The 15,468-nt window shown below is 41.8% G+C and overlaps 1 protein-coding gene across 5 annotated transcripts in view; it reads right to left on the bottom strand.

Moving 5' to 3' along the window:
* Window positions 1-1,170: 1,170 nt before the first annotated feature.
* The window catches only part of JMJD6 (jumonji domain containing 6, arginine demethylase and lysine hydroxylase), a 90,554-nt gene continuing 76,256 nt past the window's right edge, over window positions 1,171-15,468 (bottom strand). For 3 of the 5 annotated variants that reach the window (XR_014544295.1, XM_083597918.1, XM_083597917.1), the window contains one exon: window positions 10,955-12,774. Coding sequence is in view for 2 of the 5 variants with exons in the window: in XM_083597917.1 (XP_083454043.1) it covers window positions 12,735-12,774 (40 nt within the window). In the remaining 3 variants the exon portion in view is untranslated. Of the gene's footprint in view, window positions 2,040-10,954; window positions 12,775-15,468 lie in introns of those variants that run through there. The other 2 variants (XR_014544294.1, XM_083597916.1) reach the window with 1 other exon arrangement.

Below are 15,468 nucleotides of genomic sequence, written 5' to 3'. Positions count from 1 at the left end.
ATCAGCGATAAATAAAACTCATCAGAAAGTGCCCAATCAAATGGAACGATTTCCACATAAATCATAATGGGATCTAAAAAATACAGGATACAAAAAGTTAATAGCTGTGACAGTTATTAAACAAGACCCTGGGGCCAAGAGTCTGTTCAGCAGCCTCAGCTTTTGTGGCTGGAGTGCAATCCAGTTACCGTAATTCATGGACGCTGCAATGGTAGCACCTTCCTGGCTTGTCTTAAATGTTCAAGTTGACTTGAGGCTGGCAAATTATAAGCAAAAGTTGTTTTGTGGGGAATGGGGACAATGCTGCCTAATGGTGCAAGTAGCCAGCACTGAAACACTTGTCTTCGAAAGGATTTCTTTTCTATTGATGAAAGTGAGTTGGAACAAAATGGCATAGAATACTGAGGAGAAAACATTTTGCCTATGCTGTTCACCAAACTACAGGTGGCAATCTTATGCTCACTTGATAAGGAGGAAGTCTTATGAAATCAATGAAGCTCTCAGTGAGCAACTCTCAGTAAGATCACACTGTTATAATACATGAATTGTCTATTATTTAATGAAGATATCCCACCATGTGTTCTTACACCCACCAAGTCCTTTTGGATAAGATGCATTTCTCTCCCACTGCTTAACAAGCTATGGATTCATTTCCATGTTATGTGTTAATTTTATCTCTGCCTTAAATTCTAAGCGGGTATTATTACACATTTTATGTTCCAGGGGCTCAGATTTTTTTATTTTTTTATTTTATTAATTTGTTGATAGCTTGTGATGCTGCTCCTTCTGAACAGCTATACTGGACTGGAGGGCGGAGAATTGCAATGTGGACATTTAAAATAAATAAAAGTCTCAGTCTCACTGGAGAATACAGGGTCAATACATAACTATATTCTGAGAGTTCTTATATGTGTCGTGGAGTATTTAGTTCAAAGGCTGTATGGCTTATTCCTACCAGGGGACAGCATGTGAAATTTTAATTGAAAACTGGAATAAAGTGTTATTTTAATCCTAGCCTGAGATCTTGGGGCAATCTCCCCCGCCCCACTTCCTTTCTGCTGGCCTTATATTGAATAGCAGAAGAACAAATGCAAAGCCCAGATGGTCCTTCTAACCAACAGCACATGCACACTCAGTGTCCCCCCCTTTTGTATGTTAAACAAGAATGCATTTATTTAAGATATCAAGAATACATTTATTTAAGAAAACATAACATGAAAACAAACTTTTCATAAAATTTCCCAATGTGCTTTTAGCAGTAAGGTAAAAGGTAAAGGTAAAGGCATTAATCCCATATTAAACATGAATGAGCATAGATCTTTATTTGTGAAAGTTTTAAGTTAATGTTTATCATCAGCTTTTTTAAAAAAAAATAGGGTTTTAGTCTTCCACAGCATCCATGAGAAAGTTTTGTCAACAAGTGTGTGAAATCTGGTAAATGCAATGCCAATTAAGAAATCAATTTATTTTAAAATAAATGGGAGATAATATGTTGAGAAAGTAGCTGACATTATTTACTTTGCTGCCAGCAACAATATGTTTCTAACAACCATTTATTACTCTACCTAATTGGTTACATTATTTCAAAACAGATCATTTCAAACAATTATATTGTTTCAGCTGGGTTCGGAAACATTGAATCTTCATGCAGCACTAAGGGTATCTTCCCTCAATGCAAGTGTAACATTAATGTATGGAGCGTTGATTTGGATAGCAGTTGGTATATTCAAACAAAAAACCAGAGGACATTTTTCTTCTAGGAAAAATCGATTCCCAAAATCAGAATAAAAGCTAGTACTGAATATTTTAAATAGGCCAAAATGCAAACATTATCTTGTTCTACATATTTTTGCTGAAAGTTCTGCAGGCTCCAGTGTGCTAAAGAATTAAAAACCAACGGTGGTGAGGCTTGGCGACTTGCAGTCTACATGTCATAAAGCTTAAGCTGTTCTTTGATGTCAGTTTCAGACATCTCCCCAAATGTTTCTGTTTTTTCCTTTAAGAGGGTGAAGATGGCAGTCAGTTGTTCTCTTTGGACCCTGCCAAGAAGAGAAGAACAATAACAGGAAGAGAAAATGGAAAAACGATTGCTTCATAAACTTATAATGCCTCTGAGCAGGATTAATGGAGTCTGTCACGATGCTTTCTGTTACTTCTTCTGCAGTTATATCTGGGCTCTCTGTGGTATGAGTACAATAGCACTGGGATATTCCCCATCCAGAATTAAAAGCAGGAATGGAGAACCTGTGGCCCTCCAGGTGTTGGACTCATCAGCCCTAGCCCGGTAACAACATCTGGATGGTACCATATTTCCCATCCCAGACCTAAAGTGTGCTTTATGGTAGGACATTTGAATGAAACCCTTCCCTAACATTCAGAATGGAAAATAGCATGCACCTCTGGTTGTGGGGGACCTTGGTTTCTAAACCCCACTTTGAGTGTGTTCGTTTATTAAAAGGAAATTGTCTTTTCAGATACAAGACCCTATTTCCCTGAATCCCACCAGTTCCAAAAACATGTTGTTTATTTTTTAGTCTCAGAAATCATGGAAGCTAAGACCAGTAAGGTGCTATGTTATGTATGAAGGTGTTTACGTAAATAGATAGCTTCTTCAAGCAGGCACAACAGAGCAGTTGCTTACAGCAGGATTTCAGTTTAATGTAATTTAGAGGGAAGTGATGGGATGTCTAAAAACATCTGTAAAGGTAAAGGTAAAGGGACCCCTGACCATTAGGTCCAGTTGTGACCGACTCTGGGGTTGCGGCGCTCATCTTGCTTTATTGGCCGAGGGAGCTGGCGTAGAGCTTCCGGGTCATGTGGCCAGCAGGACTAAGCCGCGGGGGGGCCACTAGGTGGCGCATCGGAAGATGGCTGACAATAACATCTCTCCGACCCACACGAGGTAATTTGGAGGCTATGATGGGGGTAATTAGCCTCCTTAACCCCCCCAGGATTATGGGGGGGACGGCCCTTGCCTGCTGTGCCCTATACCACCCCCGAATTTGTGGGGGTGGGGGCACTAGGCACAAAGCCCTCCTGTGGGATTCCGGCACTCCTTGATGCCGTCTCTGATCCGCGCCTCTAGTTTGCAAGAATCTTCAAAAGAAACAATTTGGACGAGATAAATTGCACATACTTCAAGGAAAAAGGGGGAGTAAAGACTGCTGACAGAAGAGATCTCTGATAACAAGGCAAGAATAAAATATGAGAAGATACGACAAGATACGGTATTGCAAATGACTGAGGGGGGAGGGGGGAAAAACCTTCCATTCCTTTTTACGTGATTTAACAAGAATCCCCTCCCCTAATAAGTCAGAACTTTAAGGACTTAAGCTGTGATTTAAGGCTGTGTGGAGATAAACTTTCGAACCAAAGCAATGTTTCAAGATGAAGCTGGAAAGTTAAGAGTTTTGGAATGACGCAGTTAAAAATGCCGTCGCCATCTTGGGAGGCATTGTTGGAGCTCTTGGGTCTGGGAGGAGAAAGAGAGAAATAGTGCTGTTTACATATCATGGATTAACTCCTCCGTGGGATTTAAGAGCGAAAAATGCCTGATTTATGATGGAAAGAGTGATGTTATCTACGAAGGAGATATATGGAAACCATCTGGACTTAGATTGGAAGAACGGGAAATTCACACAGGATTATTATATTTGCTTATCGGCTTAAGGAGACTAACAGAAGAGATCGTAAAAGAAAAAGAGAAATTATATGAACAAGATATGATGTGGAAACACCAAGATAAGACTGGATAGAATCAGGAACTTTGTCTGGACTGAATGGGACTGATTTGGACACTAACGCAGTAATAAGAAGATGATTTGAATCCCCCTTTGGATCTTGAAGTATGGGTTCCCCCAACAAAATTTAAAAATTTGGCTTTGTAATTTGGAATTTATGTGATGTGATTTAATTTGATGTGATTGGCCAGTTAATAAAAATTATTTTAAAAAAAAAAAAGCAGGACTAAGCCGCTTCTGGAGAACCAGAGCAGTGCACGGAAATACCGTTTACCTTCCCGCCGGAGTGGTACCTATTTATCTACTTGCACTTTGACGTGCTTTTGAACTGCTAGGTTGGCAGGAGCAGGGACCGAGCAACGGGAGCTCACCCCGTCATGGGGATTCAAACCGCCAACCTTCTGATCGGCAAGTCCTAGGCTCTGTGGTTTAACCCACAGCGCCACCCGTGTCCCATCTGTCCCCAAAACATCTGTAACTTCAGGTTATTTCTCCCATCCCTTAGACCTTAGATGATAGACATGCTCTGTGACTTGTGACATTTTTATATGTTCAACTTGAACTTTACTTTGTAGAAACAAGCATCTCTGAAGTGTGTCACCCTTAAAAATAACTCTGGTTCCAAAACATACTTTTCTGATGGTCTCCATCACTGTGATACCTTGATGAACAGATCTAGCACTTATTCTTCATTGAAATTAGGGACAACTGGGGATTAATCATTTGCTATTCAGGAGTCAGTGAGCTTGCCATGAGGAGTTGAGCAGGGGTCCCAAAGGGATATGTGTGGTACAGAAGCAAGTTCAGTTTAAATGAACCTTCAGGGGTAAGAGGACATCATGTCTGCACAAACTAATATTTAAGCACTGATTGCATATTTTATTTCAGAAAATCATAGATGTCTAATAGCAGAGGTGAGATATTTAATGTGGAACTCTCATTCTAAACATATTTTAGCAAAGGGGAGGGAATACTAACAATAGGTCCTGCCCGTTTGAAATCCCAGTTCAGTCATCTTTCCCACCCTCCCATATAAAGAGAGAAACTAGTTCTGTCCCTCCCCCCACCATTATGGAACAAGTCAATCTTAAGGCACATCTAAATGGATAAAGCAACAGACTTCTTGGAATGTTTTAAAGTCTATTGTGATATGAACTTCTATAGGCAAGAACCTTGAAAATTCATGGGTTACACATGGCAACTGTACTGGTGTAAGAACATGCACATTCTTGAATTTGCAGTTCAGTTGAATGTTGGTTTCTTGATGCGGCAAAAGAAGAAATATTGGTAAATTCAGAAAGACTGGATTTGGAACTAAGAGGAACATCTACAATTAATAGCAATGAATTAGATTTTTTTTTTTTTTAAAGACCTCTGGCTTAAAAATGGATTTTCCATGGTTATGTTTCAAAAGAAATGTAAGTTTTCTTGTTATTTTTCTTCTTCACCAGAAAGAGGAGGTAGAACAGGACTGTATGTGTTGTGTCCAATGCTGCGACTGCAGAGTTATACTCGTGCAATGGGACTTAATCTTCCTCTCCTTGCCTTCAAAATTTATTATGGGGTATTCTGCAATCCTCTGGAGCAAATTTTCCAGCTGTATGGGGGGGTGGTTGAGGAGAGGAAGTATCGATTTGGAGGCCAAAGTATTCTGTGCTAGTGAAAGAGCAGCCTAGGCTACAAGCAAAAGCCTATGGACCAGCCTATACAAAATGCTCAGCCATGTGGTTTTCCCCTTGACATTTTGAGTGGCAGAAGTTGCAAAAGCAGAGAGAAAGATGTGTGCAGGTGGATTGCAGTGTGCCATGAGACAAAAGTAGCTTTTTGTGGTTTTAGTGTGGGAAAACAGAAAAGCATATCTCCTGTCATGCTCAACTTCAACAGCAGACATATTGGTGTGTGGTGTTGTTTTTTTAAATCACATGAAAACATAATGTGACTGAGTAGCACGTAGCTTGGCCCATCGCCATTACTGTCTGAGAGAAATGGTTACCATTTTTAAAATCAGTTTAGTAACTGTCCCTGCTGAGGAGAACACACGGTGGTGGAACACTCTGTTCACAGCAACCCATTGCATAGATTTCATTATACTTGTGACTTGGGTTTAAAAGTTCATTGCCCTGATCATTCAGAAGACTTCTCTATTATAACCAAGGCTCCAGCACTGATTCATGGTGACAGACACTATTATACATTCCTGATTAGCTACCATGGGGTGTAGTCAGGACTTTTGTTTGGGGAGGGGCAGCAAAAGTTGTTGGGCTTTTTTTTTTTAATAGGAAATAAAAATTGTTGAACTTTTCTTGGGAAATCATGGGTAAAAATACCCTGTACTGTAAATAGGACATTGCGGGGGGCAGGCTTCTGCTGGGAGGGCAGAACCTCAGATAACTGAGCACTTTCAATGCTTTTCAATAATATTTGTGTACGCCCATGGGTACAGGAGATGGAGAGGAAAGGGGGAGGAAATGAAGCGACAGGCAGCCTTTCATGTGAACAACTCCAAATCCTTACCTACTTTGGAATGAGGCATCGCTTATTTCCAGTTTTGGACTGCTGTTTTGTGCAAGCATGATAGATCACAAAAGGTGTATGTTGTTGTTGTTGTTGTTTAGTCGTTTAGTCGTGTCCGACTCTTCGTGACCCCATGGACCAGAGCACGCCAGGCACCTCTGTCCTCCACTACCTCCCGCAGTTTAGTCAAACTCATGCTGGTAACCTCGAAAACACTATCCAACCATCTCATCCTCTGTCGCCCCCTTCTCCTTGTGCCCTCCATCTTTCCCAGCATCAGTGTCTTCTCCAGGGAGTCTTCTCTTCTCATGAGGTGGCCAAAGTACTGGAGCCTCAGCTTCACGATCTGTCCTTCCAGTGAGCACTCAGGGCTGATTTCATTAAGAATGGATGCATTTGATCTTCTTGCAGTCCATGGGACTCTCAAGAGTCTTCTCCAGCACCATAATTCAAAAGCATCAATTCTTCGGCGATCAGCCTTCTTTATGGTCCAGCTCTCACTTCCATACATCACTACTGGGAAAACCATGGCTTTAACTATACGGACCTTTGTTGGCAAGGTGACGTCTCTACTTCTCAAGATGCTGTCTAGGCCTGTCATTGCCCTTCTCCCAAGAAGCAGGCGTCTTTTAATTTCGTGGCTGCTGTCACCATCTGCAGTGATCATGGAGCCCAAGAAAGTAAAATCTCTCACTGCCTCCATTTCTTCCCCTTCTATTTGCCAGGAGGTGATGGGACCAGTGGCCATGATCTTCGTTTTTTTGATGTTGAGCTTCAGACCATATTTTGCACTCTCCTCTTTCACCCTCACTAAAAGGTTCTTTAATTCCTCCTCACTTTCTGCCATCAAGGTTGTGTCATCTGCATATCTGAGGTTGTTGATATTTCTTCCGGCAATCTTAATTCCAGCTTGGGATTCATCCAGCCCAGCCTTTCGCATGATGTATTCTGCGTATAAATTAAATAAGCAGGGAGACAAAATACAGCCTTGTCGTACGCCTTTCCCAATTTTGAACCAATCAGTTGTTCCATATCCAGTTCTAACTGTAGCTTCTTGTCCCACATAGAGATTTCTCAGGAGACAGATGAGGTGATCAGGCACTCCCATTTCTTTAAGAACTTGCCATAGTTTGCTGTGGTCGACACAGTCAAAGGCTTTTGCATAGTCAATGAAGCAGAAGTAGATGTCTTTCTGGAACTCTCTAGCTTTCTCCATAATCCAGCGCATGTTTGCAATTTGGTCTCTGGTTCCTCTGCCTCTTCTAAATCCAGCTTGCACTTCTGGGAGTTCTCGATCCACATACTGTTTGAGCCTTCCTTGTAGAATTTTAAGCATAACCTTGCTAGCGTGTGAAATGAGTGCAATTGTGCGGTAGTTGGAGCATTCTTTGGCACTGCCCTTCTTTGGGATTGGGATGTAGACTGATCTTCTCCAATCTTCTGGCCACTGCTGAGTTTTCCAAATTTGCTGGCATATTGAGTGTAGCACCTTAACAGCATCATCTTTTAAAATTTTAAATAGTTCAGCTGGAATACCATCACTTCCACTGGCCTTGTTATTTGCAGTGCTTTCTAAGGCCCATTTGACTTCACTTTCCAGGATGTCTGGCTCAAGGTCAGCAACCACACTACCTGGGGTGTACGAGACATCCATATCTTTCTGGTATAATTCCTCTGTGTATTCTTGCCACCTCTTCTTGATGTCTTCTGCTTCTGTTAGGTCCTTACCACTTTTGTCCTTTATTATGGTAATCTTTGTACGAAATGTTCCTTTCATATCTCCAATTTTCTTGAACAGATCTCTGGTTCTTCCCATTCTGTTGTTTTCCTCTATTTGTTTGCACTGCTCGTTTAAGAAGGCCTTCTTGTCTCTCCTTGCTATTCTTTGGAAATCTGCATTCAAAAGGTGTATGTGCACATATAAACAAATATCCATGGATCTCAGGTTTCCTGGCTTGGAGCAACACACACACACACACGGCTGCTGTTTTGTGAAAATCTGGTAGACTGAGGAAAAATAATAAGAAAGCTATGTGCTTACAGGTAAACAAATACCAGTGTGCATGCCTATAGGGACCTCAGGGAAGGCCAGCCCACCCATGAAGTGGCGTGAAGTAGCTGCCTCAGGCAGCAGAAGCCCCCAAGGCAGCAGCCTCATGGATGCCTCCTGCCCCTCCCCCACCTCTACCAGAGGAGCGGTGCCAGTATAGCTGCTGATCTCCTGCTGGTTTCCTGCAAGATCTTGTGATACCTCATCAAAGTCTTGCAAGATGTCAAGGAGAGTAAAAGTCCTCATGAGATCTGGGTGAGATCTTGCAAGCTCTTTCAGGGAATCAGCACCATTGCCAGCACTGCTTCTCCACAAGAGGCGGAGGTGGCACAGTGGTGGTGTGGCAGAGCAGGGTGGCACTTCCTGTTTTGCATCAAGTGGAAAAATGGGACGTACTACTCCTGACCTCAGGATTCCAGAACTTACAGCTGTCAGTTTTGAGGGAAGGCAGGCAAGAACTCACAGTCCAGGTGGGGCTCACTAGCTCGGGGAGGAGGTGTGTGATTCCTCAGCTGGAGTAGGTTTAGGACAGGTGAGGGTCACATGCGTCGTCAAGACCAGAAGGTATACAGTGGTACCTCAGGTTACAGCTGCTTCAGGTTACATACGCTTCAGGTTACAGACTCCGCTAACCCAGAAATAATGCTTCAGGTTAAGAACTTTGCTTCAGGATGAGAACAGAAATCGTGCTCCGGCGGTGCTGCAACAGCAGGAGGCCCCATTAGCTAAAGTGGTGCTTCAGGTTAAGAACAGTTTCAGGTTAAGAACAGACCTCCGGAACAAATTAAGTACTTAACCCAAGGTACCATTGTAATAGGAAAGCCGTCCTGGCCAGGCCGGAGTCCTTGCTGGGAATAGCTCTCCTGACAGATGATTTGGACTCAGGTAATTGAATGCTACTAACAGTGGAAGACAGGAGTGCCTGGCGTGCTCTGGTCCATGGGGTCACGAAGAGTCAGACACGACTAAACAACTAAACAACAATTGAATACTTTCAATGCTTTTCAATAATATTTGTGGATCGGGGGGGCAGTTGCCACCTCCTGGTTATGCCCCACTAGAATGCCCGCTCGGTGTCTAGGTTTTTGGAATACAAATAACATTCTATAACTAAGTGATCCTTCCTCCTTTCCTCAGCTCCAAATATTGGGGGTGGAGAGATAATTTTTATTGGGACCTTGGAGTGGAGGAAAAGGACTTACACTCTCCCTGCCTCTTGCTGCACTCCCAGTCATGATTGGCCCCACCCTTGCTGCAGCTGTGTGTGATGGTGGTGGAAGAAAAGAAGCAGATAAAAAGGTAGTACTCTTTGGAAAGAGAAGGGTTAAAATGGTAGTCATGAGTAGGAACAAGGAAGCTGCCTTATATGAAGTGAAGCCATTGCTCTATTCAGTAGCTGATGCCATCAGGTGGGTCCCTGCAGCTTACCCAGAAGAAGAGGCAATGGGGAGGTCAGCACTGCAAACACACTGGCGTGAGCACTGTATTGCCTCCACTGGTGCATTTGTGCAGAATCAACTTCCCAACAGCCTTGCCCTCCCTGCTCTCTCTTGGTAAGCAGCAACAACAACTCACCTGCACAGAGATCAGGCAAGTACTTCTGCCTACCACTGAAGCCATCTAACTCAATATTGTCCACACTGACTAGCAGCTCTTTCCTGGATTTCCAGTTGACGTTTTCCCAGCCTTATCTGAAGATGCCAGAGGATGAACCTAGAACCTCTTGCATGCAAAACATGTGCTCTTCCACTGAGCTACCATTCTTCCCACAAGAACCTAGGGAGATTCCTAAAGGGAGAAATCATAGCGAAAGAAATGACCAAAGCACCACTTAATCAGACCACACCCAGCCTATATAGGCCAGAGTAGCTGTGCAATGGGAACAGATGTTCCAGAAACATTTGGCCTTGCATGCCACTATTTCTCCTTTCAGACTTTATTTGTGTTTATTTTTAAGATGTTGTGTTAGTTAATCTAAATTGCTTTATGCGAAGTTGTATGGATTGATCTTTTTATTGATGTATTGATCATTGACACTAGGGTTATCTGTAACTGAGGGAAGGTCTTGTTCCCCTCCATCTTTCTGGTTCAACCCTATGTTCATTGAGCAGAGATGCCATTCAGATGCAGCCTTATTCTCTATTTCCAACTTTGTTTGGCTCGGTGCTGTCTCAACTTCCCCTCAACCACTTTTGAGCTGCCCAGAGGATGACCCATCCACATGTGCCCATATTCAGCCCACTGTTACACTGCTTACCTATGTGAAATGTGAATGGACCCAGACAGCACATGACATGCAAAAGCATGAAAGGAAGTTTTTGAGGGCAGAAGGGGGGGGGGGGGAGAGAGATGCCTGTAACTTTGTGTCCTGCCTACTTTTAGCCCAACATAAACTGATAGTTTGAATTTGCTCTTTTAGAATACCTGCTTCTCATACCATTCCTTCCAAGATGATACTGTCTTCTAGTTGTTAATCTTGGGCAGTAATTATGGTATTGTTTCCCAAGGAGGATATAACTAATGCTCTTTGAAGTATTCCTCCCACCCAACCCCCCCCCACTCCCAGGGTAATATTTGAACCAAACCAAGTAGTTTGAGGGTGGAAGGGCATGGACACCATGCACATTAACAAACACAATGACCATTCATATAAACTATTTAAAGGTTTATTGGACTGAATAATGGCAATATACATTTTAAGCCACTAGAAATTACAGTCCTATGTATATAAGATCCACCTTCACATTTAGAAAAAAAAAATGTAAAAAATACCCAGACAGCCAGTTTTGTCACTATTGAGGAGATAGCTTTGCTCGCTGCCACTAGTAATATTCCTTGTACAATAGACGTATTGCTGTATACTGAGACGTTATATTGTATATAAGGCATTCTTTGCATAGTTAATGCTGTTTGAAACACTGCATCTGTCAATGTGAGTTGGAGGCAGAATGGTTGCTAACAGTTTTTTCAAAGCCGAGTGTCCTTATACATATTTGTATATATAAATAGGATTCAATTGCAAACTGTATTGCTAGTGAAAACATACAGAAGCAGAAGCTTAGACTTAAAAAAAAAGAAAGAAAAGCCAAACTTCCCACTGTTTCCTAAATAAGCCCTTGAAAAAGTTATGCTAGGGGGGAAAAACATCTGCCCCAAACCTAGGTGCCCCAAAGAATGATTGACTAAACAATTTCAAGTATTGTCTGCATAAGTTATCATTTTTAAAAGCAGCTTGGGTTTGATATATTATTAAGCATCGAATCAGTCTGCTCTCAAAACATGAAGAAAAAACAGGAGTATTGGGAGGAAATTCCAGCCTAAAATGGTAATTCTGCAAAACAGGAAGTGACATCAGTATTGTCCTGAAATACTACCTTTGTGGAGGAAAAGACTTATAAAACCAGTGTGGGCTTATAGTAATTGATGGTTTCTAGCCACTAAGGCCCATCAGATGTTATTTTCTGTATGGGTTAATGATCGGATAAATCTTTCAGGGAAGCAAAGAACAGAGAAGTTCAAAAAAGATGTAACAGTGTGGTGTCAAGGAGAAAAGAAAACAAGGATCTTTGAGGTTAAGTTTATAATTAATATTTCAAGAGTTGCCTTACATTTCATGGATTACGTTTTCTAACTCTGTTATTGGGGACAGGAAGCAACCGCTAACTAAACAGAAGCATTGGCTATCGAGCATTAATGGTGCTCAGACCTCAGGATGAAAATCAGTCATGAACTATTACACTAAGGCGGCAATCCTGTATATCCATTTTGCTGGGAGTAAGCCCCATTGAACTCAGTGGGACTTACTTCTGAGTACACAGGCCTAGGAGTGCATTCTTATCTCTCAGGATTCATTCTACCTAAGATGGAGGACTGCTTCGTCTTCAAAAGGCTATGAAACAAGACAGGCTACACTAAAGTCTACATCCTTCCACCATCCACAAACCATCACAATGCTTTATATCTCAATGCATTGTCTTCAAGGATATAAAGGAAGTTTTTGGTCCCAGGTAGAGGGGTGGAAAGGGACCAAATAGTTTGATATTGTATCTCTGGACTGGCTGATGCAATGGGTAACCTTTGTCCATGCTATCTAAACAGAATATCTCTGGTTTTTCTTTTGGATACAGCAGATATGGAGCGGTTGTCACAACAAAGTGCATTCATGAGTTTTACTTTGACATCCAAGAACAGCACCCTCAAAATGTAACTTCTGTAACTTTCTCTAGCCCACTTAATTCTTGGGATCAAGCCACACAGATCCTTTCCGGTCTCGATATTACAAAGATTTATTCTGAGGAACTCGGCTTCGTTCAGCCAAAGAGAAAGTCCCGTATTTTGAGGGGTTATTTATTTTTCGGTTATGTATGCGTATCAGGTTGGTTTGGGGTTGGTTTGTTTCTCAAGCCTTTAAAGATGCCAAAGGGAAAGCCTTAGGAAGAGTTTAGGGATAACTTCATATAGTCTTCAGTTCTGCAAGGGAAACAAGAAGAAAAATAAAGAGGATACATTTCAGTCAGGTTGCTTTCTGTGGGTTGCTTTCCTACTACTACTTTCTGAGATAAGTGGAGGAAAAGAACCGAGTTTAGGGAGGGAGTTTGAAGGAAAGTTTCTGAACCACCCAGGCACACACACACAGTGATTAGCAGAAGGGGTGCCTCAAGGCTTAAGGCATTTGCTTCATCATTTGCAGCAGGGTAGTCTATGCCCAAGAAAGTGAGCACTGTATCTAGAAACCTCTTATTTTGTGCCAGGCATATTCCAGGTTCTAGCCCTGCAAACTGAAAACATGCAAGGATCCATGTAAAACCAAATTAGTATGTCTCAGTGTCCCACCTCAAACATTTCCCCCTTTGGATATCCCCAGAAAAGTGGGTCACTTGGCCAAATAACATGTTTCATAATATGGGTCTACGAACAGATTCAGGCAGGCCATACATTGCTTCTCACACATTACAGATTTGCGTTAGCCTTTCCACGGTTGACAGAAGCAGTTTTTACTGACCCAGGAAACTGGAGCTTGCAACGGAGGGAATTACTGCAGTGCATAGCTTTAACCAATCTCATTTCTGCCGGAAACCCTTTCCTAAAAATATGCACATCCCAGCATCATTTCCTTATCCCCCCACCCAACCGCATACATTTTTCATAAAAATCAAAGACTGACTCGGTTCATAAATATTTTGAGAGCATGTGCTTGCTAAGGTTTGCTGTTGAGGCACTATGGGTACTGGTAACCATTTATCATAGACAGCAGTGGACAAGAGGTATACTCACCCATGTCTTATATATCAGACAAAATGAGTTTACACCCAATTGTCCAGTATAAAAAGATACAGGCTATAATCTTCTTTATGCTGGAAATAATATCTTAATAATTTACAAAGGGCAGCATAGTTCAGTCACACTCAGTTGTTTATTCTTCCCCTTTTATAGATTGAATAAAAGAAAAAGAAGCAAAGTGTATGAATCCAATATCATTTATACTGATGTTGACTTACTGAAGTTAATGAGGCTAAAGCAATGGAAATGATCATGAAATAGCTCCACTAGGTTGCAGTCAACATGATTAAAGAACTGGTGTGCCTGCCCTTAAACCACTTTTACCTCATTTGGGTCAAAGGAGCTTAATGGCTTAGGAAAAAGGCAGACAGCATTTGAATGCCATTACACTCTTCAGAAATGGTCTTTTTTCCAAAGTAGCTTTGGGATCAACAGACTTAATGGCCTCGGTGTGTTATGTCAAGTATTTTTGAGCTGTTGGACCACACAACAGTCCTCTTGATGCCATATACATTTATATAAGGCATTTTATTTTGTTTATTTTGTTTTGTTGGAAGCTGCCCAGAGTGGCTGGGGAAACCCAGCCAGATGGGCGGGGTATAAATAATAAATTATTATTATTATTATTATTACTTGTCGTTTCAACTGAAACAGTTCATCCCAATCTTAAGAGAAACATTAATGTCAGCATCAGTTGGCTTGGCAATATAAGCAGCATCATGCAAAAGAGAGTTCCACATGCTTTCCGATTCCAGCTTTGTGGACAGTCACTGACTTTAGTGTTTTAGGGAAACAAAATGGCATTCAGTTGTTCTATGAAATTCTTGATGCATCTTCTCCATGCATAGGGAAAGGAGGGTACCTACATACCACACTTTTAGGGAATGCAGAAAACAATCTTATTTTGACCATGATCACCCCAACATGCTCATTTCTGGACAATTCACTAACAGCCCAATCTACCCATTCAAGCCACTATACTTAGATTTTACTACAAACATCAGGAACTGCATTAGCTAATGTGTCGCTATGCAAGCAATTCATCTGATGTAATGTTAGCTAACTTGGCATGGCATAGATCCAAAATATTGTACAAGTAGGGAGAGGCATATGAGATCACAGTCCCTTGATGGCTCCCAGTTCTCCCATTCAGTATTTTTCTGCAGCTTCCTAATCCATTCATCCCCTTCACTATCGCTTGTTGACACAGCAAAACACTCATAAGTTAGCAGATGGGAAATGACATCAACTGCCTGGAAAAGGATCAGTACAACACAGAGGATATGAGAAGGAAATTTTGTGAAGGATTGCCAGGTGGGGCACAGATAAAGAACAAAAAGACCTGGGGAGAACTAGAAGCTGAGCAAAAATGGAAAATTTCAAAAGCTCAAAGCAGCATTCCCACTGCCCCTCTGTTTTCTCTATGCCTTCCTAACACGTTCAGAAAGAAGAGAAATTTTGGCCCACTAGCTAATAAATACCATGAGTTGTATTCCAATTAAATTATACTCAGAGGAGATCCATTGAAATTGAAGGACCTACGTTAATTTCAGTGTGTGTACTCTCATGATTTCCCCTTATATGAATGGTTTTATTTGAAAATTTGCATGCAGGTTAATTATAGTTTCTAGAGAAATAGCTATGCTGACTGCAGTAAGCCCCCACCGCCTTGGGTCTCAAGATTCCTGCTTCTTCTTCCCCACCGGTGAGTGCTCTTACCGTGCTGCAAAAGATGAAAAGCAAAAAAAGGAACAGAAACTTACCAGCCTCTCTTATCCCAAAGAAGCACCATGCTGGACAGGAAAGCAAAGCTGCTGATCAAGGAGTGGGAGGAGAAGGACAAGGCAAGCAGCGAAAGGGCAAATGACAACAGGAAGAGAAGGT

This window comes from Podarcis filfolensis (genome assembly GCF_964270895.1).
Source record: "Podarcis filfolensis genome assembly, chromosome: 2".
NCBI lineage: Eukaryota > Metazoa > Chordata > Lepidosauria > Squamata > Lacertidae > Podarcis > Podarcis filfolensis.
This window is presented reverse-complemented; position numbering and strand designations above follow the sequence as displayed.